This window comes from Sus scrofa, chromosome 2 (assembly GCF_000003025.6).
Source record: "Sus scrofa isolate TJ Tabasco breed Duroc chromosome 2, Sscrofa11.1, whole genome shotgun sequence".
Classification (NCBI taxonomy): domain Eukaryota; kingdom Metazoa; phylum Chordata; class Mammalia; order Artiodactyla; family Suidae; genus Sus; species Sus scrofa.
In genome coordinates this window covers 79,576,161-79,603,103 of record NC_010444.4, presented here as the reverse complement: position 1 = coordinate 79,603,103, position 26,943 = coordinate 79,576,161, and the positions used below count along the sequence as shown (strand labels likewise).

The following is a 26,943-nucleotide window of genomic DNA, read 5'->3' as shown; positions in this document are numbered from 1 at the left end:
CAAATCAGAGCTGTAGCTGCCAGCCTACACCACAGTCACAGCAACGCAGAATCCAAGCTGTATCTGTGACCTACACCACAGCTCCCAGCAACGCCAGATCCTTAACCTACTGAGCGAGGCCAGGGATGGAACCTGTGTCCTGGATGCTAGTCAGATTCATTTCCACTGAGCCACCATGAGAACTCCCAACAGATGACTTTGTTCTTAACACTGACCTTTTGTCACCTGACATTAAAAGCTGGTTTTGTCTAATTGATGAACTCTGACCCCTAATAAATCTGGTTACCTAGATGAACTTTTCATGTGTGAGCCACACAGAGGTACTCAGTGTACTGCCAAACTGATTTTCAAAACATGGAGTTTACGTCATGGCTCAGCGGTAATGAACCTGACTAGTATCCATGAAGATGAGGATTCCATCCCTGGCCTCCACTCAGTGGGTTAAGGATCTGGTGTTGGAGTTCCCATCATGGCTCAGTGGTTAATGAATCTGACTAGGAACCATGAGGTTGTGGGTTCGATCCCTGGTCTTGCTCAGTGGGTTAAGGATCCAGCGTTGCCGTGAGCTCTGGTGTAGGTCACAGACGTGGCTCAGACCTGGCGTGGCTGTGGCTGTGGCCTGCAGTTACAGCTCTGATTTGACCGCTAGCCTGGGAACTTCCATATGCCACGGGTGCAGCCCTAAAATGACAAAAAACAGAAAAAAAAAAACCAAAAAAATTATTTTGTCTTTTTAAACAAAACAAAACAAAACAAAAGTTCTCCTGGTGTAGTGGAAATGAATCTGACTAGTAACTTTGAGGTTTCAGGTTCCATCCCTGGCCTCAATGAGCTGGTTAAGGACCCAGCATTACCGTGAGCTGTGGTGCAAGTCGAAAACACAGCTCATTGATCTTGCGTTGCTGTGGCTGTGGTGTAGGCCAGTGGCTGTAGCTCCAGTCTGAACCCTAGCCTGGGAACCTCCATATGTCATGGGTGCAGCCCTAAAAAAAAATTAAAATTAAAATTAAAAAAATTTTTAAATAATAAACCCCACAAAACTAGTCACCTATTCCTCAGTCTTGGCCGACTGATTCTGTGCTACAGCATGCCTTTACTAATTAACTGGGTTGCTCTCAGTCTAGGGACCAGCAGGAAGTGAAAACATAAGACCTTTAGGTCTTTTCTGGGCATGTATCTTGAGTGGATCTTATGTTTTTCCAGCTGCTTTTAAATGTTTTGATTTCTCACAGTCTCACCCCAACTATCCTTAGGTCTTCATATGTTTTTTGTTTGGGAACTCCTTAATGATAATTATTTGAGTTGATTATAGCCATGACAGTTGAACAAGAATTTACGGAAGAATACTTACTCTACATTACCAATATTTAGTTTCCTTCTACGTTAACAGCATATTCATGACTATTCCATGCTGCAACCTGCCTTCGCACCTAGACTCTTTCCCCCTGCTGTCTTTCTGCTTTTCCCCCATAACACTTATTTTTTAAAATGCTATATAATTATGCTCACGGCTTATTGTCTGCTCTCTACCTTCTCCCCTGCCCCCATCAAAAAAAAAAAAAAAAAAAGTTCTGAGCAATGATCCCTATTTTGCTCTTTGAGGTATTTCAAAACCCTTTACATTAGGGATTGGCGCACAGGAGGTGTTCGATACACTTGTGTTGAAAGACAAGGGGAAATAGTTTGTTCTTTGCGGTTGTCCACTTGCCTTATTATCATTTACGCAGGGGCAGAGCTACAAGACACCAGCCTCAGCGAACACAGTTTCTTCCAGAACAACCGGGAACCCTGGAGCCCGCAACCCACGGAGTGGGGCGACACGAGCTGAACGACGTCCGGGCACGTGACAGACTCAGCCTGGCCTCCCCACCGAGACAGGTGCGGAGAACTACACCTCCCAGACCCCTTGGAGGTTCTCGAGTGGACTACATTTCCCAGAGGGGTTAGCGGCCGCCCCACAGCCGCCCCCCTGCCCGCCCCTCCCCGACTTGTGTGGTGCCCCCGGCGTTTGAGGTTGGCTTGAGTGCTGTCGGTGCGTGAGATGCGCCCAAGCATTATTATCTAGGGAGGAGTCCCGACCCGAGGCTGCTGTCCTACCAGGGCTGTTCTGGAGCCTCCCGCCTGCGGCCCCCCGAATCCCCGAGGCCTGGCCGAGGTGAGCCGCGAAGAGTTCGCGGGTTGCGGGAGGGAGGACCGGACCCCGGGATGTTGCGGCGGCGGGACGCGGGACACAGGCCAGAGAGGCGCGAGCGGGACCTTTGTGGGCGCTGGCAGGCGCAGGGTCGTGCATCCCCGGCTCTGTCCTCCTGTGCCCTACCAGCCATCCCGCAGATGCGCCCCTGAACTCGGCAGGTCGGGCACTTCGTCCCCATTGGCCGAGCCCAGCCACCCTCCTGTGTCCTCCTGACCTATAGCCATTGTGCTACTTGCCCGGCGCCTGCCGGCGTTTGAATTTGCTACCAGCCGGCGGTGAACATGAGAAAATTATTTCCTCGCCTTACCATCGCCACTGCCCTTCCCGGGGACAGGCATTATGAAATGAGTTGCAGGCTTCTCGAAATGGCAGAACCCAGGTGGTTGGTTAATGTGCCCGTTTTCTTTTTCCGAAGCAGCTTCCTCTAAAAATCTGGAAATTGTTTCCTTAACAGGAGAGGGTTAGAATTGGGTGGGAAAGCTTGAGGTGGAGAAGCGTTGTCACAGGCAGGCAGGCAGGATAGAGCAGGTGCTCTGAAGCCTGCCCGGGTTGGCATTCTGGTGTCATCCTCACTGGCTATGCGAACTGGAACAAGTGGCTCCCACAGTACTCTCAGTTTCCTGCCCTCAGTTTGCTCATCTATAAAATAGGGTTACTGACAGTGCTAGCTGTGCTGTGGGACTAAACGATGTAGGCGGTGCCTGGCACCCAATGAGACATGAGGAGTTGCTGTGTAACTCATAAGATTCCTAAGTCCTTTTCCTCTGAGTCCGGGAAAGAGCTGGGGCCTGGACCAGCATGGCCCAGCCCTTCTCTCTGGTCCTGTCGGCTCCTGGCTCCTTCTGATTTATCTCTGACGGTAGGCCATTCTCAGATGGCATAAGGATTTCAGGGCTGTTGATTCCGAGGGGTGGAGAGTAGAAGGGGCTTCCTCCTGGTTCCCTTTTTCTTCTCTCAGATCTGGCTTCTGGAGACTGTCCATCCTCAGGGGAAAGAGCCCAGAAAGAAGACATGGCTACTGAACAGAGGGAAGCAAGGTCTCAGGTGAGTTCATTGCTATCTCAGGTCTTAGGGACAGGTGGGTTTGTTTTTACCTTCAAACAGAGGTTCTCTCCTCAGTACAGTCTTCTCCAGTATTTGGAGCCCAAGTCCTTTAACCTTTGAAGAGTTGGCCCACCCTGGTGGATGGTCGATTCTGTTGGAATGCTTGCCTCCAACCACACATCCCCATCTATGACTAGTGTTTCTTTTCCTAATAAACACTCTTTTATTCATTAATCTCAATTCACTGTATTACTATTAATTTGATAGGATGCCACATGTCTTGGGGTCAGAACAAACAAACACGCACACTTGGCAGAGTTTCTTTCTAACCTGCCTCCTTCACTTACTCATGTCCCCCCACCAACCTTTGGCCAGAATACGTTTCTTTTCCTTACCACCCCTGAAAATCCTCATGTCTTCCCCAGGCTGTTCCCAGTTCCATCGTTTTTAGTTTTTTCTACATAGTAACTTTCTGGATTGTGCGCCTTGCTCCTGCCATTCTGTTGAAAACTGATTTGAACCTGCCATTTGTATCTTTACTTTGTGGGGATGAGTGTGGGGATACGGTTGAAGAGGTCTCTTGACTCCAGGGGCAGAGAGAAGACTCCTCAGGAAGTGGCAGGGAGGATTTTGTGGGATATTAGTAGCGGAGAAGAGAGGTATACAGGGTGTACAGTTAGAAGTGGGGCTCTTGAGCCTCATGGCCAAGTTTGAACTCCTCTGTTGCCATTTATGGGCCCTGGGCAGCTGCACCTCTCTGTGCCACAGTTTCCTCATCTGTAAAATGAAAACAACAACGCTGCCTACCTCATAGGGTGGATGAGAAAGTCACATGAGTTAGTACATGCAGAGTGTTTCCATCAAAGCCAATCATATAGTAAATGTTTAATATATGGTGGTTGTGGTAGCCGAAAGATGTTATTCTAGAACATAATACTATTACTGTTCATGCATAGAAGTTACTATACAGTGTTTTTAGGACCAAGAAAATACTATCATTTCTTTACTCACCTTCATCTAACAGTAATAGTTAATGTTGTGGGGGAATATTTGTTCTCACTCTCATAGCAAAGCAGTAGTTATTACACCCATTTTACACTTGAAGAAACTGAAAATCAAAGAAGTCAAGTGACCAGAAATCAAACCCACGTATGTCTGGCCTCTAAGTTCATGCGGGTTATCGTCCAGCCATGCCTCTGGTGCCTCATTCAGAACACAGGGCAGGCCCAGCCCCAGTGTTACTGGACCTCTTCTGCAGTGTGATGTTGTATATCATTTGGATCCATGAAATGCAGTGGTGGTTGATCTGAGGCTGTGGCTAAGACCTGCTGTTGCGTACTTGGGTTGCTCTTTCCTAAGGCCTTCCCATTCCATTCCAACAAAGCCAGGCTGCTTTCTTTTTTTTTTTTTTTTTTTTTGTCTTTTTGCTATTTCTTGGGCCGCTCCCACGGCATATGGAGGTTCCCAGGCCAGGGGTCCAATCGGAGCTGTAGCCACTGGCCTATGCCAGAGCCACAGCAACGCAGGATCCGAGCTGCGTCTGCAACCTAAACCACAGCCCATGGCAATGCCAGATCATCAACCCACTGAGCAAGGGCAGGGACCGAACCCCCAACCTCATGGTTCCTAGTCGGATTCATTAACCACTGCGCCATGACAGGAACTCCCAGGCTGCTTTCTTGAGCAGAATCTTCTCCATCCCAGTGTTCCCGTCATGGCTCAGTGGTTAAAGAACCTGACTAGGAGCCACGAGGTTGCAGGTTCGATCCCTGGCATCCCGCAGTGGGTTAAGGATCTGCTGTTGCTGTGAGCTGTGGTGTAGGCAGGTGGCTACAGCTCTAATTGGATCCCTAGCCTGGGAACCTCCATATGCCCAGGTGTGGCCTAAATAGGCAAAAGACCAAAATAAAGAATCTTCTCCATCCCTACATGTAAGTCCTATATGACATTTCTCCCTAACCTCACCTGTTGCCCATATGTCAGTACTATGTGGACTTGTATGTAAAACTCAGTGGCAGGATGTTTAAGACCAGAGAGAGAGGGAGTTGAGTTCTCATCATGGCTCAGTGGTTAATGAACCCAACTAGTATCAATGAGGATACAGGTTCGATCCCTGGCCTCGCTCAGTGGGTTGAGGATCCAGTGTTGCTGTGAGCTATGGTGTAGGTCGCAGACACAGCTCATATCCCAAGTTGCTGTGGCTGTGTCATAGGCTGGTAGCTGTAGCTCCAGTTCAACCCCTAGCCAGGGAACCTCCATATGCCGTGGGTGTGGCCCTAAAAAAGCAAACAAACAAAAAAAGACCAGAGAGAGAATATAGCTTCCAAGTGATGAGTTAAAAGAAAACTTTAGTTGTGGTCCTATTTCTGCCATTAATAAAGTATGTGACTTGGAATCTTGACTGCCCTAGACCTTGTGTGCCTCATCTCTGAAATGGTGCAGTAGGTGAAGAATCTAGTGGTGTCACTGCAGTGGTCTGGGTCACTGCTGTGGCACAGGTTCACTCCCTGGCCCAGGAACTTCCACATGCCTTGTGCATGACCATAATAATAATAAATAAAATGAGGATTAAACTAGAAAATGGTGTATGATCCTATCCAGCTACACATTTTTCTTTTATGTTCAAATTCATGCATTTTTCTCATCTGCTTTGAGTACAAAGATCATTTCTTGTATTCCCCCCAATGTGCCAATAATTTAATGCTTTTGCTTACAATAAAAGTATTGCATGATCTGGGTGTTCCCTTTGTGGCTCAGCAGTTAACAAACCCGACTAGGATCCATGAGGTTACAGGTTTGATCCCTGGCTTTGCTCAGTGGGTTAAGGATCTGGCGTTGCCGTGAGCTGTGGTGTAAGTCATAGATGTGGCTCAGATCTGATGTTGCTGTGGCTGTGGTGTAGGCCAATGACTACAGCCCTGATTCGACTTCTAGCCTGGGAACCTCCATGTGCCATAGGTGCAGCCCTAAAAAAAAAAAAAAAAAAAAAAAAAAGAATCTGAAAGAGCATGGATGTGTGTACATGTATAACTGAATTACTAAAATTATCACAACATTGTAAATCAACTGTACTTAAATAGGAGTTCCTATTTAAGGTGGTACAACAGGATTGGCAGTGTCTTGGGAGTGCTGTGACGCAGGTTTGATCCCTGGCCCGACTCAGTGCATTAAGGATCCAGTGTTGCCTCAGCTGCAGCTTAGATCAAGACTGCAGCTCGAGTCTGATCCCTGGCCTGGGAGCTCCATATGCTGTGGGGTGGCCAAAAATGAAAAAAATAAAAATAAATTTTAAAAAAAGGAAACTATACTTATATAAAACTCTTAAAATGAAAACAAATAAATAAAAATTTTAAAATTAAGCAATATTGTATGAACATGGCAAGAAACTTTAGACAATAAAATAGGCACATATGTGTGTACATGTATGTATGTACATAGATCTTTGCCTGTATGTATATTTGTGTATGTATTTTTTCCATACATGGAAAAGAAAGTCAAGTCACCCTAAATCCCACCATCTGGAAATAATTGCTGTCAGTCATTGGTTATACATCTCTCAATATCATTTTCTATGTACATGTAAATTTTTTTTCAAAAATGGGAGCAAACAATACATACTGATATACAACCTGGTTTTTTTTATATTTAACATTATCATGGACATCTTTTTAAATTAACAGTATTGGCTTTTACCACCAATTTTTATGATTGCATGGTATTTTATATTGATATGATAATAGGTTAGATCTGAACCTTTACTATGAGTCAGGTATGGTTTTAAATACATTGTATGAAATATCTCATTTATTTATTATTGTTTGGTAGCTTTTGAGAGGCAGTTTCACAGAATAGTTAAGGGTAGAGCCACAGACACCCTCCTGGAATTAGAATCCCAGAATTACCTCTAACCACTTGTGTGCCTTGAGACAAATTTCTTATCCTCTCTGTGACTTTTTCTCTTGTGTAAAATGGGGACAATAATAGTACCTTTTACTCTAAAGATCAGTGGGAAGCTCTGAGAATAGTACTTGACCCAAAGAAGGTGTTCAATGAATGATAGATATTTTAATTTCCATTATTACGCTCTCCAAGTTTCAGGGAGCTCAAAGTAACCTAAGGTACTTTTAACCTAGCCTCCATCAGTGATTATTTAAGTTGTTGCCTTTTTTTTTTTTTTTTTTTGCTGTTATTAACATCGTGATAAATGACCTATGTGTGTGCATTTCTGTGCATTGCTCTTTGTAAAAATATCGCAGTTAAAGAATATGCACATTTTAAAGTTTTTATTATGTATTATCAAATCACCATTAGAAAGGTGATTCTAATTAACACTCCCACCAATGGGCTTAATACCTCCACGAGTCTCTTAAAAACAGTTAGCACAGGGCCTGGTTCATCCTTCCGGCTACGCAATATATTCATCACAGGTGGTCCTGGGTGAGCTGGGATGGCTTGTCTCTGCAGGTGTCAGTGACATTCGAGGATGTGGCTGTGCTCTTCTCACGGGATGAGTGGAGAAGGCTGGGTCCTTCTCAGAAGAACTTGTACCAAGACGTGATGCTGGAGAACTATAGCAACCTGGTCTCACTGGGTAAGGATGCTTCCCCTGTAGGTACAGAATTCGGAGATGGGGATAACTCAGCACCTGGTTCCCTACATGAAAGCTGTGGAGCATCAAAACTTGAGCTGAGTTTTGCCTTAACTCGGTACACATTGGCTCTTGTGAATAAATCTGCCAAATATTTTCCCCTGATAGGCACAGATTTGGCCCATGGAAGAGACTGTGCACAGAGCTGCACGTGAGACATTCCTTCGGTTCAGGCAGCATCTTTGCACTGTGCTTGTTCTGTGATGTGTTTGCTTGTCTCAGCAGAGAACGTCCCTCACTCCTCTTCTTTGACCCAACACTTGCCTTTTCCAACTCTCTTTTCTGGCCAGGTGAATATTATGTAATCCATCTTTGAAAGGGAGTTGGATAGTATTTTCTCATTTTAAACAAGCTACCTGGTACATAATCCTTTTCATAGATACTTGTTTACAAGTGGTAATTTACTCTGTACAGCTAACATATTTTCTCTTCTATAGAGAGTTGACGGTACCCTATTTCAAGGCTGTGTGTTTACCCTGTTTCTCTAACATACAACTGATTCTTACATTGTTATGCTCTACGGGTCCCTTGCCTTTTCCTTAACACACCCTCTCACCCCATGGGGGCACAGCTTGCACACCTCATACAAGCTCTTTGTATCATCCTCTGAATTCTCCACTCAGATCTGGGATACCTCTTCATGTCAAAAACAAGTTTGTTGTGGTTTTTATTTTTTTGATTTTTGTTGTTTTTGCCTGTGAGCAGGACTCCCATTTTCCAAACCCAAAGTGATCTCCCTGTTGCAGCAAGGAGAAGATCCTTGGAAGGTAGAGAAAGAAAGTCCTGGAAGCTTCTCCACAGGTGAGTGGGTGGGGACTCTGCAGGCAGAGGGTGGTGAAGGAGCTGGGGTGCGGCTTGGAGGTGTTGCTGGGGATGTTTCTGCAGGTCCTCTGGAAGTGGTGGAGTAGGCACGCTTAGGCCCCGTCATGAGACTCCTCTTGGTCTCTGGTAATCAATTCACAAGTAATCACTCTCAGGACTTGTTTTGTTTTGTTTTTTGTCTTTTTAGGACCACATCTGAGACATACAGAGATTCCCAGGCTAGGGGTCCCATCAGAGCTGTAGCCGCTGGCCTACGCCACAGCCACAGCAATGCCAGATCCCAGTCACACCTGTGACCTGTACCACAGCTCACGGCAATGCCAGATTCTTAACTCACTGAGGGACATCAGGGATCGAACCTGCATCCTTGTGGATACTAGTCAGATTCGTTTCCGCTGAGCCAAGATGGGATATCCAGGACTTTTTTTTCTTATTCTTTCCTGTTCTTTCAGAGAAGGGCTACATTTTCATGTACTCATTCATCAGACAAAGTGCATTTAAGGAATTGCAGATGATTCATCCTGAATGAAGCCCAGGATGTGTGGGAAAGAGATGAGGACAGAAATCAGATTAGAAAGCTGCGGGGCAGGGGGTCGAGTGGAGTGCTTTGGTACAGTTCTTAGAGACGTAAACTGTCTGTGGATGATGGAAAACAATTCAATGATTTTAAACAAGAATCATATGGTCCTTGGTATTTTAGAAAAATTGGGGAATTCCCCTCGTGGCTCAGCAGAAACAAATCCAACTAGTAACCATGAGGACATAAGTTCGATCCCTGGCCTCACTCAGTGGGTTAAGGATCCGGCATTGCTGTGAGCTGTGGTGTGGGTTGCAGATGTGGCTCGGACCTGTGCTGCTGTGGCTGTGATGTACACTGGCAGCTTCAGCTCCAGTGTAACCCCTAGCCCAGGAACTCACATATGCCACAGGTGTGGCCCTAAAAAAAAAAAAAGGAAAGAAAGAAAAATTGGTCTGAGTCCAAAACACTTTAAATGTCCTTGAGTAAAGGCATAGCTAATGAAGCTGAGGACCCCTAGGCTGGCACACAGCGCCACTGTCAGAAAGAAGAGCCCTGATGTGGGCAGAACTCCAAGGCATGGGAAGGACTAAAGCAAGTTAGGGAGCCTTATTATGACCTGTCACCATTTCTGTGTAAAGAAAATCTCGCGGGTGTTCGTCTGTATGCATACTGTGTGTGTAAGTGCTAAGAGGAAAGGCAGGGGACACCTAAGCTGGTAACTACTTACGTGTAGAATGAAGTCCAGAACGGGAGTGATGAAAAGGGACTTTATTTACATGGGATGTTTCTAAATTTCCACCGAAAATATATTCCTGAAGTCCTTATTGTGTAATTTGAATTTAGTAAAAATGGTCACATCGTTGGGCTTAGATTCGAAGTGAGGAAAAAGTAGAGGTGGGAACCGTGTGGAGATTGTTGCATGATGTAGGCAAGATGCTATAACCCCGGGCGTGGAGGAAGGAAAGTGCAGCGGGTTCAGGAGGGCAGAGGAAGGGCCCCTTGTTAAGGGTACAGGATGAATTGGGAGTGGAACGGGTTTCATTTGAGGGGTGAGTGGAATGTGGGTAGAGGTGCCGGTGGGAGGCTCCGGAGGGTGTGTGGGGTTGGAACTCGATGAGGAGGTCAGGGAGCCCTCAGTGCAGATGTGCATTTGAAGCCTTGAGCTGAGCAGGTGAGGGAACGAGCAGAGGACAGAGTCCCAGGAAACCTCAAGGTTTACAAGGTGGGTTAAGGAAGAGGAATCTGTGGCTGATCCCAAGAAGAAGCCATCAGAGGAGAGAAATGGCAGAGGCTGTGGGGAAGATGGGGGCTGAGAGGTGTTGAATCGGGGAGGCCTGGGCTCTGGGGAGCCAGGCTCGAACCCCTACCCACTGCTCTCCTGTCCTGTGATAAATGGGGAGCGAGTTCCAGGCCGGGCACTGGTGGTGCCGCCTTGGACTGAAGGACGCAGGTCCTGCCCTTTTGGAGCCCAGCTGAGGGCACAGGGGGTGTGGAAGGACAGACTGTGGTGGGGACCTCAGGGGAGGGCCCCGGGGCCGTGAGGACCTGGAACAGGAGGGCGGGTGTGGGCAAAGCTTCCCTGAGGACAGGCCAGCTCCCTGGATGTGAGAAGCCTTCGCACACTGGAAAGGGTGTGTGCCGGAGTCTGGAGGGAGGAAGCCACAGGGAGACAGGAGCAGAGAGAGGGCGGCAGGGACCAGATCCCCCTGAGCCAGGAACCCGGTCACAGCACCTGGTCTGTGCCTGAGAGCCGGGCACAGCCTCTGAGGCACTGAGGTTGCCTGACCACAGGCACAGGTATGTTCTGCAAGGATCAGCCTGCAGCCAGCGTGGAGCCAGTTGGCACAGATGTGGGAGGGCTTGTCTGAGGCTGTCATGGGATCCAGAGGAGCCAGTGATGGCCCCTCCCGATGTGGGCCCAGCAGAGAGTCTGGGACCAGGCTGTCTCCATCTGTGAAGGGGAGCACTTTCTTCCCCATACAAGGTGAGGGGGAAGCCATACTTGGGTATCTCTGCTGATTTTGGGAGTTTTGGGAGAACTCTGCTGATTTTGTGGGGACGGCTGTGACCACCACAAAGTGCACAGAGGACACGGGCAGCCTGGAAGCAGTAAAGGGTTAGGAAGTGGAGGGGTCACAGCCTGTCAGGTGTGGGCTGAGTCTGGGTGAAAGATCCAAGGAAGAGAAGGAAGAATTGTTCCTTTTCCCTTCCCCTCGGGGAGCCTCAGATCCATGGGGATCCCCCTTCCTGGGCTCAGTAGAGTAGAAAGTATGCCTGGAGCCCACAGCTGTCCAGAGCGACCCTGAGGCCACCTAGTGGTGGTGTTGAGTCCTGCACATGTTTGTCCCTGAAGGAAAACTCTTGAGTGGGTGTCTGGAGTTAGTAAGGACATCAGAGTTGACCAGCATGTGCATTTCTCTGGGTGGGATGAACCTCCCTTCCTTATTCAAAGGTGACCATCAGTTGAGGCATCCTGGGAGTGCTGGTATGTGGGTGTGTTCCTCCCGTACACCCGGGGAGTCTCCCGTCTGCTGGACTTACGTGCCCTTAGGGAGTTCCCATTGTGGCTCAGTGGGTTAAGAACCTGACCAGTGTCAATGAGGATGCAGGTTTGATCCCTGGCCTTGGTCAGTGGGTAATATCCGATGTTGCCACAAGCTGTGGCGTAGGTCACAGATGCGACTTGGATCTCAGGTAGCCCGTGTCTATGGCTGTGGTGTAGGCCGGCTGTTGTGGTTCCAATTTGACCCCTAGCCTGGGAACTTCCATATGCTGCTGGTGTAGCTCTAAAAAGAAAGAAAGAGAGAATGAATGAATGAATGAATGAATAAAGTGCCCTTACTCCCTGCGAGCTCAGGGTGCTCTTGGAAGTACCTCAGTGATTAACCCCAGACAACCAAAAAGCAACCCTTTGAACAGCCAATGACAGAAAGGCTTATGCTAGAGGGACTAGGATTCCAAGTGTACATTTAAAATAATTAATTTCACTTCCAAACTATTCACAACTAGGAAAGATAAAACAAACAAAATAGAGAAAAGAAACTGTGTCATCCCTGGATCTGTGTGTTTTATATTGAGAGATGGGAGGAAATGGCCCCAAAAGGGTCTGCTTCCCATCTGCGTCTCTTGCTTAAGAAATGAGCCCAAAGTCTCATAGTTACAATAAGAATGATGTGTTTAAATCAACTTATGCACCTCACGAGTTCAGTTTACACCCAATGTGAAAGATTCTTGAAATCAAAAATTAAAACAGGAGTTCCCGTCGTGGCGCAGTGGTTAACGAATCCGACTAGGAACCATGAGGTTGCGGGTTCGGTCCCTGCCCTTGCTCAGTGGGTTAACGTTCCGGCGTTGCCGTGAGCTGTGGTGTAGGTTGCAGACGCGGCTCGGATCCCGCGTTGCTGTGGCTCTGGCGTAGGCTGGGGGCTACAGCTCCGATTCGACCCCTAGCCTGGGAACCTCCATATGCCGCGGGAGCAGCCCAAGAACCAAGAAATAGCAACAACAACAACAAAAAAAGACAAAAGACAAAAAAAAAAAAAATAAATAAATAGATAGATAGATAGATAGATAGATAGATAGATAGCAAATCAGGTCATCTCCCTCCCATGCTCAAAACATGCTCTGGCCCTACCCACCTCTCCTGCCCTGCCCTTCATTTGAAAATTATACTGGCCACCTTGTCGTTCATGAGATAGGCCAAGTAGGCTCCCACCTCAGAGCCTCTGCAGGTCCTTTTTCTTCCCCTGAACCATTCTTCCTGATTCATGAGCCTGCAAGACTCAGTTCCTCACATTGCACAGGTTCCTGCAAAGATGGCACTTTGTCAGTTAACACAGCTTATCTAAACATGGCCCTTTGTCTTCCTCATTCTTTATCCCCTCATCGTGCTTTATTTTCTTTTCTTTTTTTTTTTTTTTTTTTTTTTTTTGATTTTCATGGCCACACCCTCGGCATATGGAGGTTCCCAGGCTAGGGGTCAATCTGAACTGTAGCCACTGGCCTACACCACAGCCACAGCAATGCCAGATCAGAGCCATGTCTGTGACCTACACCACAGCTCACGGCAACACCGGATCCCCAACCCACTGAGCGAGGCCAGGGATAGAACCCTCAACCTCATGGTTCCTAGTCGGGTTTGTTTCCCCTCCACCCCGACAGGAACTCCCATGCTTTATTTTCTTTCAGAGTACTTATCACTGAAAAAATATACCACGTATTTACTTATAATCTGCTCTTCCCTAGATTATAAACACCCTTATGCTGGGTTGTCTATATCATTTGTTTATATTTTCTGGTAACTAAAACAGTATCTGGTCAGAGTTGGCTTCCAGTTAATGAATACATGAATGATTTGGCTAGGTTAGTTGTAATGGAGACAGAAAGAAGGGAAATAGTTTCAGAGATATTCAGGAGACAAAAGTAGCAGGACTTGGAGGTGGATTAGATGTGGAAGGTAAAGGAGGCAAAGTTGTCAAGGATGCTTGCTTGGTTTGTGGCTTGTTCTGGGATGGGCATGATATCATTTACTGGGATAGTGGTGCTAGGAGATCAGATTTGGGGGGATGATACCAGTTTGAAGTTTATCTAAAGATAATTTTACTTTTAAAAGAAATTTTCATTTTAGAACAATTGTAGATTCACCTAAGAAGTAGTACAGAGAAAGATCCCATTGGTCCTTTACCCAGTTCCAAAACTATAGTACAAGATATTGATGTTGAGTGTTCCCGTTGTGGCGCAGTGGTTAACAAATCCGACTAGGAACCATGAGGTTGCGGGTTCGATCCCTGCCCTTGCTCAGTGGGTTAAGGATCCAGTGTTGCCGTGAGCTGTGGTGTAGGTTGCAGATGCGGCTCGGATCCCAAGTTGCTGTGGCTCTGGCGTAGGCTGGCAGCTACAGCTCCGATTCGACCCCTAGCCTGAGAACCTCCATATGCCGCGGGAGTGGCCCAAGAAATGGCAAAAAGACAAAAAAAAAAGTTACTGATGTTGACACAGTCAAGATGGAAGAATTCTTCTGTCATCATCATAAGGATCCTTCCTGTTAAGCATTTTTAGACACACCCACTTTCCTCTTGTTCCCTGTCCCTGTTCCCCACCTCTGCTTGTTCTTAACCCTTGGTAACTACTAATCCATTTCTATAATTTTGTCATTTCAAGAATGTTATTTAAATGGAATCATATGCTGTGGTAAGGATCTCTGGGGCGGCTGGGGTCACTGCAAGGTGTTCAATCCCCAGCCTGGAGCAGTGAGCTAAGGATCCAGCATTGCCACCATAGTTGTGGTGTGGGTCACAGCTGCAGTTTGGATTCAGTCCCTTGCCCAGGAACTTCCATAGATCCTGGGGGCAGCCAAAAAAATTAATAAAATAGGAGTTCCTGTTGTGGCTCAGTGGTTAATGAACCTGACTAGTATCCATGAGGACATGGGTTCGACCCCTGGCCTCACTCAGTGGTTTAAGAATCCAGTGTTGCCATGAGCTGTGGTATAGGTTCAGATCCCGCATTGCTGTGGCTGTGGTGTAGGTCAGCAGCTGTAGCTCTAATTGAACTCCTAGCCCTGGAACCTCCATATATTACAGGTGTGCACCTAAAAATAAAATAAATAAATAAAAAGTAACGTAAAATAAAACAAAATGAGTCATAGAATATGTAACATTTTAAGATTTTTTTCACTCAGTATAATTCTCTAGAAATTTATCTAGGTAGTTTAATGTGTCAATATTTCATTCCTCTTGATTGCTAAGTTGTTTTTCATGACATGCATATACCACAGTTATATAACCATTCACTCGTTGATGGACATCTGGATTGTCTCCAGTCTCTGACCATTTTATAAGTAACAGCTATAAACATTTGTGTATAGGTTTTTGTGCAGAAGTAAGTTTTCATTTCTTTGTGATAAATACCCAGGAGTGTAATTGCTGGGTCATGCTCTCATTGCGTGTTTAGTTTTTGAAGACAGAGCCAAATTGTTTTCCAGAGTAGCAGTACCAGCTTTCATTCCACCAGCAATGCAGCAGCACATATGTGATCCAGTTTCTGTACATCCTTGCCATCATTTGTGTTGTCATTACTTTTATTTTAGTCATTCCGGTGGGTTTACAGTGATATACACTGTGATTTTAATTTGCTCGGATCTGGCGTTGCTGTGGCTGTGGTGTAGGCCGGCGGCTATAGCTCCGATTAGACCCCTAGCCTGGGAACCTCCATATGCTGCAGGTGCGGCCCTAGAAAAGACAAAAAAAAAAAAAAAAAAGAAAAAAGACAAAAAAAAAAACAGAAGAAAGTTAAAAATAAAAAGATTCCCTGGGAGTTCCCATTGTGGCTCAGCAGATTAAGAACCTGACTAGTATCACTAGTATCCATGAGGATTTGGGTTCGATCCCTGGCCTATCTTAGTGGGTTAAGGATCCGGCATTGCTGTGAGCTGTGTGGGTTGCAGACTCAGCTCAGATCTAGCGTTGCTGTGGGTGTTGCTGGCAGCTGTAGCTCTGATTGAACCACCCCCTCTCCGCCCCCTTCCTAGCCTGGGAACTTCCATATGCTACAGGTGCAACAGCCCTAAAAAGCAAAAAAAAGAAAAAAAAAAAAAAAAAGGATTTCCCTTGTGGCACAGTAGGTTAAGAATCTGGCATCGTCACTGCAGTGGCTTTTATGGCTGCTGTGGCAGGGATTCGGTCCCTAGCCCACAAACTTCCACATGCCAGGGGAGTGGCAAGGAAGGAAGAAAAATAAAACTTCAAGCTTCATGTGTTGAGCAGGTGGTCACAATTTGGGGCTAGGCACACAGGCTAAAAACAGGAAGATAGGATTGCCATCTTTCTTTTTTTTTTTTTTTTTTTTGTCTGTTTTACCATTTCTTGGGCCACTCCCGCAGCATATGGAGGGAGCAGTAGCCACCGGCCTACACCAGAGCCACAGCAACGCAGGATCCACGCCACGTCTGCGACCTACACCACAGCTCACGATAACGCCGGAACCTTAACCCACTAAGCAAGGCCAGGGATCGAACCTGCAACCTCATGGTTCCTAGTCAGATTCGTTAACCACTGAGCCATGACGAGAGCTCCCATCTTTCTTTTTTTCAAAAAGTCATCTTATTTTTTTTGGCCATGCCCATGGCATACAGATGTTCTGGGGTCAGGGATCGAACAGCAGAGTAGTGACCCGTGCCACAACAGTGACAATGCTGGCTTAGCCTATGGAGCTACCGAGGAACCCTACTATCTTTTTTTTTTTTTTTTTAATGGCCACACCCTAGTCTAACGGGCCAGGGGTTGAATCCCAAACAACAGCAGCAACCTACACTGCAGCTGCAGCAATGCCGGATCCTTTAACCCACTGGGCCTCCTAAGTAACTGTGACCTGAGCTGCTACAGTCAGATTCCTAACCCAGCAGGCCACACTGGGCTCTTCTACCCTCTTTCTTAATGTTTACATTTCAAAAAGATGGCTCCTGGGCTCTGGGAAAAAACAAAAAACAAAAAAACCCTTTCTGGTTCATAGTGCTAGCAGAGGCTTTTAAAGTTTACATACATATCAAAGGCTCAGAGAAAGGATTTACCAATACAAATTTTCTCAAAGAATGTTCAAAAAAAAAAGAAGAAGAAAAGAAGATTGGAGTGGGGAATGTCTTTCTCTTTTAACTACAGGGGAGATTCAGTTTTTAACTTTTCACTAGCAGACTGCTAATACCCTACAATCCTAGAAAACTGTAACCACCGCCTACATCCTCCACTATCCAATGATAGTTTAGATACTATTCAAAGCTCACATTTCCTTCTGTTTCTCTTTGTTTTTGTTGCAGAAATGGTCACATTGTATTGTGATTGCTTGTTGAATTCTTTGTTTCTGATGTTAAACTAGGCTCCTGAAGGAAACTACTCCTTTTCATCACTGGACCCCTGATGTCTTAGACCAGTGCTTAAAACAGAGCCTGACACATTGTACAACACAATAAAGATTTGTTGAAGGAATAAAGAGTAATCACGTTTGTTTAAATAACAAGATGTGATAGGCTAAATAATGACCCCCTAAAGTTATCTGGGAACCTGTGATTGTTACTTTACTATCCCAGAGAGACTTTCCAGATGTGAATAAATTAAGGATTTTGAGGTGGTGAAATCCTGGATTATCCAGGGGGCCTAAACGTAATCACAGTCGACTTTATATGACAGAAGCAGAAGGAAATCTGACACAGAAAGCAGAAGTAGTGTAATGATGGATGCAGAGAGAAATTTGTGGGGTTTTGTTGTTGTTGTTGTTTAGGGCCACATCCACAGCATATGGAGGTTCCCAGGCTAGGGATCTAATCAGAGCTGTACCTGCCGGCCTACACCACAGCCACAGCAACTCAGGATCGAGACGCATCTGCAACCTACACCACAGCTCGTGGCAACGCCAGATCCTTAACTCACTGGGCAAGATCAGGGATTGAACCTGTGTCCTCATGGATGCTAGTCAGTTTTGTTAACCACTGAGCCACGATGGGAACTCCAACAGATATTTGAAGATGCTGTGCTGTTGGCTTTCAAGGTGGAGGAAGAAGCCACGAAACAAAGAATGCCGCTCTAGAGGCTGGAAGAGAAAGGGAGTGGATTCTTCCCTAGAGCCCAACACCTTGGTTTCAGCCTAGTGAAACTCACTTCAGACTTTTGGCCTCTAGATAGTAATTAAGAGAGTTAAATTCATTGTTTTAAGCTGCTAAATTCATGATACTCTGTTACAGCAGCCACGGGAAACTAATACACAAGATGAGTTCTCTGAGGATAAAGTCAGTGAAATAATACTGAAAAGGTAGGAAACTGGGGTAGGAACACAGTAAAAGTTAGCAGCAGTAATTAAAGAATAATGAGACCCTCAACTTAGGCATATTTTAGTGATGGCTGTTGAGACATTTCGGTGATAGAATTTAATTAAGAGCATTTGGTGACTAGGCTTGGAATGCAGGGGACAGAAAGTTTTGAGATGAAATTAAGAATTTATGGCGTGAGTTCCCATCGTGGCTCAGTTGTTAATGAATCCGACAAGGAACCATGAGGTTGCAGGTTCAATCCCTGGCCTCGCTCATTGGGTTAAGGACCTGCATTGCCGTGAGCTGTGGTGTAGGTCATAGATGCTACTCGGATCCTGCATCCTGCGTTGCTATGGCTCTGGCATAGGCTGGCAGCTACAGCTCCAGTTGGACCGTAGGCTGGGAACCTCCATATGCTGCAGGTGCGGCCCTAGAAAAGACAAAAGAGAAAAACATATGGCAGAGCAACTATAAGGTTATGATGACATTCTGAACCAGGGAAAATGGTAAAAAGATTTGAAAAAGCATTTGCCGGGTCCATATCTGGACAGACATAAGTATAAAAAATACTAGAACGGAGAGTTCCCACTGTGAGGCAGTGGGATAAGAATATGACCTCAGTGCCTCAGCTTGCTGCAGAGGTGCAGATTTGATCCTGGCCTAGTGAGGTTGGTTAAAGGATCTGACTTTGCCGCAGCTGAGACACAGGTCACAGCTGTAGCTCAGATTCAGTCCCTGGCTTGGAAACTTCCATGTGCCATGGATGCAGCCATAAAAAATAATAATAATAGAATGGAAATGCTAGTAAGCCGCTAGAAATACCATGTAGGAGTTCCCGTCGTGGCGCAGCGGTTAACGAATCTGACTAGGAACCATGAGGTTGCGGGTTCGGTCCCTGCCCTTGCTCAGTGGGTTAACGATCCGGCGTTGCCGTGAGCTGTGGTGTAGGCTGCAAATGCGGCTCGGATCCCGCGTTGCTGTGGTCTGGCGTAGGCCAGCGGCTACAGCTTCGATTAGACCCCTAGCCTGGGAATCTCCATATGCCGAGGGAGTGGCCCAAAGAAATAGTAAAAAGACAAAAAAAAAAAAAAAAAAGAAAAAAAGAAAGAAAAGAAAGAAATACCATGTAAAGTATTTTGATAAAAAATCAGGACAGTCATTCATGTATCAGATGTTGGAGTGGATGAATCACCTAAAGAGAGAAGAGGTTGAAGATTAATCTCAGAGTCCTGGAGTTCCCATCTTGGCTCAGTAGAAACAAATCTGACTAGCATCGATGAAGACTCAGGTTTGATCCCTGGCTTTGCTCAGTGGGTTAAGAATCCTTCGGTGCCGCGAGCTGTGGTGTAGGCCAGCAGCTACAGCTCCAATTGGACCCCTAGCCTGGGAATCTCCATATGCCAAAAGACAGAAAAAAAACAAAACAAAAAAAAAAAAGAATCTCAGAGTCTTGAGAGCCAAGGAGAATCTAGACCTAATGACAGAAATTAACCATGCGCAGAGGACTGCTATTTGTCATTTGTTAGACCTTTTGCCACCTGGCAGAAGAGAGGATGTGATGTTGAATCGGGGCTTGCTGCTCACCACTCACAAAATCAAATTCACAGATGTGGATAGAAAGAAAAATTGTCTTTAATCATGTGCTGGCAATCTGAAGAGATGGTGGGTTCGGTGTTCCCCATAAACCACCTCTGAAGATTCTGCTTAGCCATGAAATCCTTTAAGGGAAAGGAGGAAAGTAATCTTAGTTAATCATTGAGATGGGAGGTCAGAGTGGTCACCATCCCCCACTGCATGCAGGCTTGTTGACTTCTTGTGATCTTCCTCAGAGACTTATCTTGTTCACACAGTTTGTTCATGAAATTACTAAAGGGAGGATATCTGGTCATCTGTTAATTACTTATTCTTCATTTCTACTTCTTTTATCTATGGAAAGAAACCAACAAGCTAGTCAAGGAATTATGTGATTAAAAGATTTGAAAGGTGTGCTTGGGTCAGAGATGAGTAGAGCATGGGTGTGCCTGGCTAAAAAGTTGCAATATAGCTTTGCTAGACTGACTGACAAGGGCTTGTTGCTGAGGGCGGTTTCCTGCAAAGAGCTGCTTACAGTGAGTAAGATCTTTCTGGTCTCTAAACTTCTGACTAGTTCATAGGTAGCTCAGGATCAGGCTTAATTGGTCTAAGACAGACCAATGTGTGAGTTGCACTTCAGGAGGTCGGTCTGTAGGCCTTGCTAAAACCAAAAGGAAGAAAACCCTAAACTGTTCATAAGGAACACTTGGGAGGGCCACGGTTCAAGGCTTTTCTTTTCTTTAGCAGGCAGCATGAATTTAGGACTGAACTGTTGGCACTTTATGACACTGGAATGAGTACAACTGATATGGCCCCATATAGCTATAGGCTTACAAGGTAGTTATCCTCAGCTGCAGATCATGAGTTGTTTTTGTTTTGTTTTGTTTTGTTTTTTTGCTTTTTAGGGCTGCAGATGCAACTAATGGAAGTTCTCGGGTCAGGGGTCAAGTTGGAGCTGCAGCTGCCAGCCTAAGCCACAGAAACCCTGGATCCGAGCCAAGTTTGCACCCTACACCACAGCTCATGGCAATGTTGGATCCTTTAACCCACCGAGTGAGGCCAGGGATCCAACCTGCATCCTCATGGACACTCTGTCAGATTCTTAACCCATTGAGCCACAGTGGGAACTCCACCTCTTGCCGGTTTTGTTTTTGGTTTTGTTTTTGTTTTCTTTCTTTGCCAGAAAGCAAGCCCTTATTTAGATAGCATTAAATTTATTTCTTCTACACGTTTAGTCTCATCTAATTATGTGAATTGTTGGCAATTTCTTTTTCTTTCTTTCTTCTTTCTTTCTTTCTTTCTTTCTTTCTTTCTTTCAGGATGTAAGAGCAGTCCTAAAACCACAAAGTCAACTCAAACTCAAGGCTTGTCATTTTGGGGGCTGATAAGAAAGAGACTCAAAAAAGATGAACCCTGGAACTTCATATCCCAAAACCCCTGCATGTATGAAGACAAAATAAAGAAACAGAAGGACGAAAATGAAAGTTTACAAATTATTTCAATCACCCATACAGAAATCCTCACTATAGAAAGAAGCCATAAAAACAATGACTTTGGCCAAAACTTCAGCCTAAAATCAGTGTTTGTTAAGCCACAGAGGCTTGCTAGAGAAAAAATACCGTCAAAATATGAAATGCAAAGAAATAGCTTTAAACAGAATTCAAATTTACTTAACCAACCAAAAATGAAGACAGCAGAAAAACGCTATAAATGTAATATATGCGAAAAAGCCTTCATTCACAATTCATCCCTTCGTAAACATCAGAAAAACCATACTGGAGAGAAATTATTTAAATGTAAAGAATGTTTGAAAGCCTTCAGCCAAAGCTCAGCTCTTATTCAACATCAAAGAACTCATACTGGAGAGAAACCCTATATATGTAAAGAATGCGGGAAAGCCTTCAGCCATAGTGCATCCCTTTGTAAACACCTAAGAACCCATACTGTGGAAAAATCCTATAGGTGTAAAGAATGTGGTAAATCCTTCAGCCGAAGGTCAGGCCTTTTTATACATCAGAAGATCCATGCTCGAGACAACCCCCACAAATATAACCCAGGTCGGAAGGCATCCATTTGCAGCACATCCCTTCCTGGATGTCAGAGAATTCATTCCAGAAAGAAGTCCTATTTATGTAATGAATGTGGCAACACCTTTAAGTCTAGTTCATCTCTTCGTTATCATCAGAGAATTCACACAGGAGAGAAGCCTTTTAAATGTAGTGAGTGTGGGAGAGCCTTCAGTCAGAGTGCATCTCTCATCCAGCATGAAAGAATTCACACTGGAGAAAAACCCTATAGATGTAATGAATGTGGAAAAGGCTTCACTTCTATTTCACGACTTAATAGACACCGAATAATTCATACCGGAGAGAAATTGTATAGTTGTAATGAATGTGGTAAAGCCTTAAGTTCCCATTCAACACTCATTATTCATGAACGAATTCATACTGGAGAAAAACCATGTAAGTGTAAAGTGTGTGGGAAAGCCTTCAGACAAAGTTCAGCACTCATTCAACATCAGAGAATGCACACTGGAGAAAGACCTTATAAATGTAATGAGTGTGGGAAAATGTTCAGGTGTAACTCATCTCTTAGCAATCATCAGCGAATTCATACAGGAGAGAAACCATATCAATGTCTGGAATGTGGGATATCTTTTGGCCAAAGTGCAGCTCTTATTCAACATCAAAGGATTCACACAGGAGAGAAACCCTTTGAATGTAATACATGTGGGAAAACCTTTAGGCAAAGCTCATCACTTATTGCCCATCAGAGAATTCATACTGGAGAGAAACCCTATGAATGTAATGCATGCGGAAAACTCTTCAGCCAGAGGTCATCCCTTACTAACCATTATAAAATTCACATTGAGGAAGACCCCTTGAAAGTAGATTTGCATGGGTGAGATCCTTAAACCAAAGCTCTTTAGAGTACACTTGGCCCTGTGTATCTGTGGGTTCCACATCCACTGATTCAAATAACCACAAATTTTAAATATTCAGAAAAAAAAATTCCAGAAAATTCCCCAAAGCAAAACTTGAATTTACCACACACCAACAACTGTTTAATAGCATATACATTGTATTAGGTGTTATAAGTAATTTAGAAATTATTTTAAGTATCTGAGAAGATATGTGTAGGTTATATGCAAATTCTACACTATTTTGTATAAGGTACCTGATCATTCTCAGATGTTGGTATCTGTGGGGGTCCCATAATCAGTTCCCATGGATACTGAGGGACAACTCTATACACACTTGAGAATGATTTAATAAATGTAATGAATAAGAAAAAAAAAAAACTTCTATTTTAATTTAGTCCTCATCAGATGTTAAATTCTAAGGATAAACCTTGACTGTATAATAAATATGTGGAAAACTTTCATACCTGTCAGTTACTTTTTAAAATATCCTGAGACAAGTAAATAACAATAGCAAGTATTCATTTTGGCCATTTTTGAGTTAAAGGCAAGGTTTTTCTATCTCTTTATATAGCATTGTACACTATATGCAATATGTAAACAGAAGAATCTGGGTGCACATTTGCTGGATTTCTCATTAGAAAGACACCAATGGTAAAAGCTAATATAGCATATTTATTATAACAAACATTTTATATAGCAAACAAAATCTTAAAATATGTGCATTTTTAGAGCAAAAGACCAAATAGCAGATTAAAAACAAACTACCTCAGTGTTTGGAACTTACCTTTTCCTAAACTGTTGTCAAATTTTGTGCATGGTTTTCATTAAAAAGGCAAAAAAAAAAAATCCTCTGTTCTCCCTTTACTTTTTAAAAAAACTTATTGGAGTATTGTTGACTTGCAATGTTGTGGTAGTTTCAGGTGCACAGCAAAGTGAATCAGTTATATATATATATATCCATTCCTTTTCAAATTCTTTTCTCATATAAGTTATTACACAATGTGGATTAAATTTCCCTGTTCTATACAGTGGGTCCTTGTTACTTATCTGTTTTATATACAGTAGTGTCTATATGTTAATTGTAACCTCCTAATTTATCCCTCCCCCTAATGTTTCCCATTTGGTAACTATAAGTTTGGTGTTGAAATCTTTGAGTCTGTTTTGTATGTTCCTTGTATCATTTTTATTAGATTCCACATATTGGTGATATATTTGTCTTTATCTGACTGACTTCACTTGGTATGGTAATTTCATGGTCCATCCATGTTGCTGAAAATGGCATTATTTTGTTCTTTTTTATGGCTGAGTAGTATTCCATTGTGTATGTATATGTATATATACACCACATCTTTATCCATTCATCTGTCAGTGGACATTTAGGTTGCTTCCATATCTTGGCAACTGTAAATTATGCTTCCATGAAAATTGGGGTTTGTGTATCTTTTTGAATTATGGGTTTTTTTCCAGATAGATGCCCAGGAGTAGGTTTGCTAGATCATATATATGATAGTTAATAGTTCTAGTTAATATATATTTATTTTTTTAAGGAACCTCCATACTGTTCTACATAGTAGCTGAACTGATTTGCATTTCCACCAACAGTGTAGGAGTGTTCCCTTTTCTCTGCACCCTCTCCAGCATTTATTGTTTGTAGATTTTTTGATGATGGTCATTCTGACTGGTGTGAGGTGATAACTCATTGTACTTTTTTTTTTCTTTTTCCTTTTTCGGCCACCTTGTGGCACATGGAATTCCCGGGCCAGGGATCAGATCTGAACCTATGCCACAGCTATGGCAACACAGATCCTTTAATCCACTTCACCAGGCAGGGGGGCGGGGGGAAGAATCAAACCTGCCTCCTGGGCTGGAGAGACACTGCTGATCCCATTACACCAGGGTGGGAACTCTACTTCAGTGTAGTTTTTTGTTTTTTTGTTTTTCCTTTTTTTTTTTTTTTTCAGTGTAGTTTTGATTTGCATTTCTCTAATAATAGGTGATGTTGAGCATCTTTTCATGTGCTTTTTTGACCATCTGTCTATCTTCTTTGGAGAAATATCTATTTGGATATTCTGACCATTTTTTAATTGTTTTTTTTTCCCTAAGATAAAGCTGTATGAGATGTTCGTATATTTTGGAGATTAATTCCTTGTCAGTCACTTGATTTACTTTTCTCCCATTCTGTGGCTTATCATTTTGGTTTTTTAATGGTTTCCTTTGCTGTGCAAAAGTTTTAAGTTTAATTAGGGCCCACTTATTTTTGTTTTTATTGTCATTACTCTTGGAGGCAGATCATAAAAGATACTGCTGGGAGTTCTCTTGTTGCACAGCAGGTTAAGTGTTCAGTGTTGTCACTGCAGTGGCTTGGGTCACTGGTATGGCACAAGTTTGATCCCTGGCTCAAGAACTTCCACATGCCATGGGCATGGTCCAAAAAAAAAAAAAAAAAATATTCCTTTAATTTATGTCAAGGAGTGTTCTGTGTATGTTTTCCTCTAAGTTTTATAGCATCTGACCTTATGTTTAAGTCTTTAATCCATTTTGTGTTTATTTTTGCATGTAGTGTAAGAGAATATGCTCATTTCATTTTTTTATGTGTAGTTGTCTAGTTTTCCCAGCACCATTTAATGAAGAGACTGTCTTTTCTCCATTGTATATTCTTGCCTCCTTTGTCATAGATTAATTGGCCATATATGTGTGGGTTTATTTCTGGGCTTTCTATCCTGTTCCATTAACCTATATTTCTGTTTCTGTGAGATACTGTTTTGATGACTGTAGTTTGGAGTATAGAAGTCAGGGAGCCTATTCCTCCAGCTCCATTTTTCTTTCTCAAGATTGCTTTGACTATTTGGGTTCTTTTGTGTTTCCATACAAATTTTAAATTTTCTTGTTCTAGTTCTTCGATAAATGCCATTAGTAATTTTTTAATGATTTTTATTTTTTTCATTATAGCTGCTTTACAGTGTTCTGTCAATTTTCTACTGTATAGCAAGGTGACCCAGTCACATGTACTTATATACATTCTTTTTCTCACATTATTATGCTCCATCATAAGTGACTAGATATAGTTCCCAGTACTATACAGCAGGATCTCATTGCTTATCAATTCCACCATTAGTAATTTAATAGGGATTACAATTAATCTGTAGATTGCATTAGATAGTGTGGTCATTTTGACAATATTGATTCTTCTAATCCAAGAGCATTGTATATCTTTTCGTCTATTTGTGTCATCTTTGATTTCCTTCATGTCTTTTAGTTTTCTAGTTACTTCTAAACTACGCCTAACAGTCTCCCAAATTTATACACAATTTCTAGTTTTGTTTTCAGAATTATTTTTTTGTTGCTTTCAAGTCTTCTTTATTATATAACTGTACTTGCTATGTTTGAAACAGCATCTTAAGTAGAAAAATATGATTTGATTATATAATCACTTTAAAGTTAAAGTTGTTTGTTTTTGTTTTTATTTTCTTTTTAGGGCTGTACCTGCAGCATATGGAGTTCCTGGGCTAGGGATTGAATCAGAGCTGCAGCTGCTAGCCTATGCCACAGCAGTGAGGGATCTGAGCCACGTCTGCAACCTACACTACAGCTCACAGCAATGCCATATCCTTAGCCCACTGAGTTAGGCCAGGGGTTGAACTTGCATCCTCGTGAATACTAGTCAGGTTCTTAACCCACTGAGCCATGACAGGAATTCCATAAATGTATTAATTTTTTTTTTTTAGGAGTTCCCATATTGGCACAGTGGAAGCAAATCCAACTAGAATCCATAAGGATGCAGGTCCGGTCCTTGGCTTTCTTCAGTGGTTGGGGACCTGGTGTTGCCATGTGCTGTGGTATAGGTTGCAGATAAGGCTTGGTCCCATGTTGCTGTGGCTGGGTCTGTGGCTGGCATCTGTAACTCTGACTCGACCCCTAGTCCAGGAACTTCCATATGCCAAGGGTGTGGCCCTAAAAAGCAATACATATATACATATTAGTTCACTGCAGAAGAAATCCTAAGACCCTATTACCTGTGGTAAAGTCTTAAAAAGGACAAATCTCATGAAATAAAAGCATGTTTTCCCCACTTGAGGTATTCTGGTTTTTAAATATCTCAGACTGGAAAGGAAAATAAAAGAATTGTAAACCTTTTTAAAAACAAATTTACTCAGTAAATGTCTAACTCCAGATTTGAACCAACTATTGCCACAGGCACTGGAAATCGTACCAGAGGAAAGAACAGGCCTTATTTTCAACAAGTAATGAATTGAGGGGTGAAAGATTGATGTGGAAGGGAGTAACAAGTGCGTAAAGAAATTATCATAATAAAGTAGTTTTCACAGAGAAATAGATGTTTTAACTATGTTATGTTACAGAACACAAATACTGTACAGATTTGTGCAGGATGAAGAAGGAAGGAATGGACCTAACCAAGGGAGCC

General features: G+C 43.6%; 1 protein-coding gene across 4 annotated transcripts; it reads left to right on the top strand.

Annotated features, from left to right (window-relative positions):
* Window positions 1,024-23,367, top strand: LOC100621931 (zinc finger protein 354B). 4 transcript variants are annotated; one of them, XM_021084343.1, is made up of 5 exons: window positions 1,024-2,155; window positions 3,153-3,238; window positions 7,703-7,829; window positions 8,592-8,687; window positions 17,039-17,207. In XM_021084343.1, the coding sequence occupies exons 2-5, from the start codon at window positions 3,206-3,208 to the stop codon at window positions 17,095-17,097; spliced, it is 315 nt and encodes a 104-aa protein (XP_020940002.1). In that variant the 5' UTR covers window positions 1,024-2,155; window positions 3,153-3,205; the 3' UTR covers window positions 17,098-17,207. The 4 variants fall into 4 exon arrangements, with proteins under 4 accessions (XP_020940002.1, XP_020940003.1, XP_020940000.1 ...); XM_021084344.1 differs by having other exon boundaries at window positions 1,025-2,155; window positions 17,098-17,563; XM_021084341.1 differs by lacking the exon at window positions 17,039-17,207 and adding an exon at window positions 20,917-23,367 and having other exon boundaries at window positions 1,951-2,155.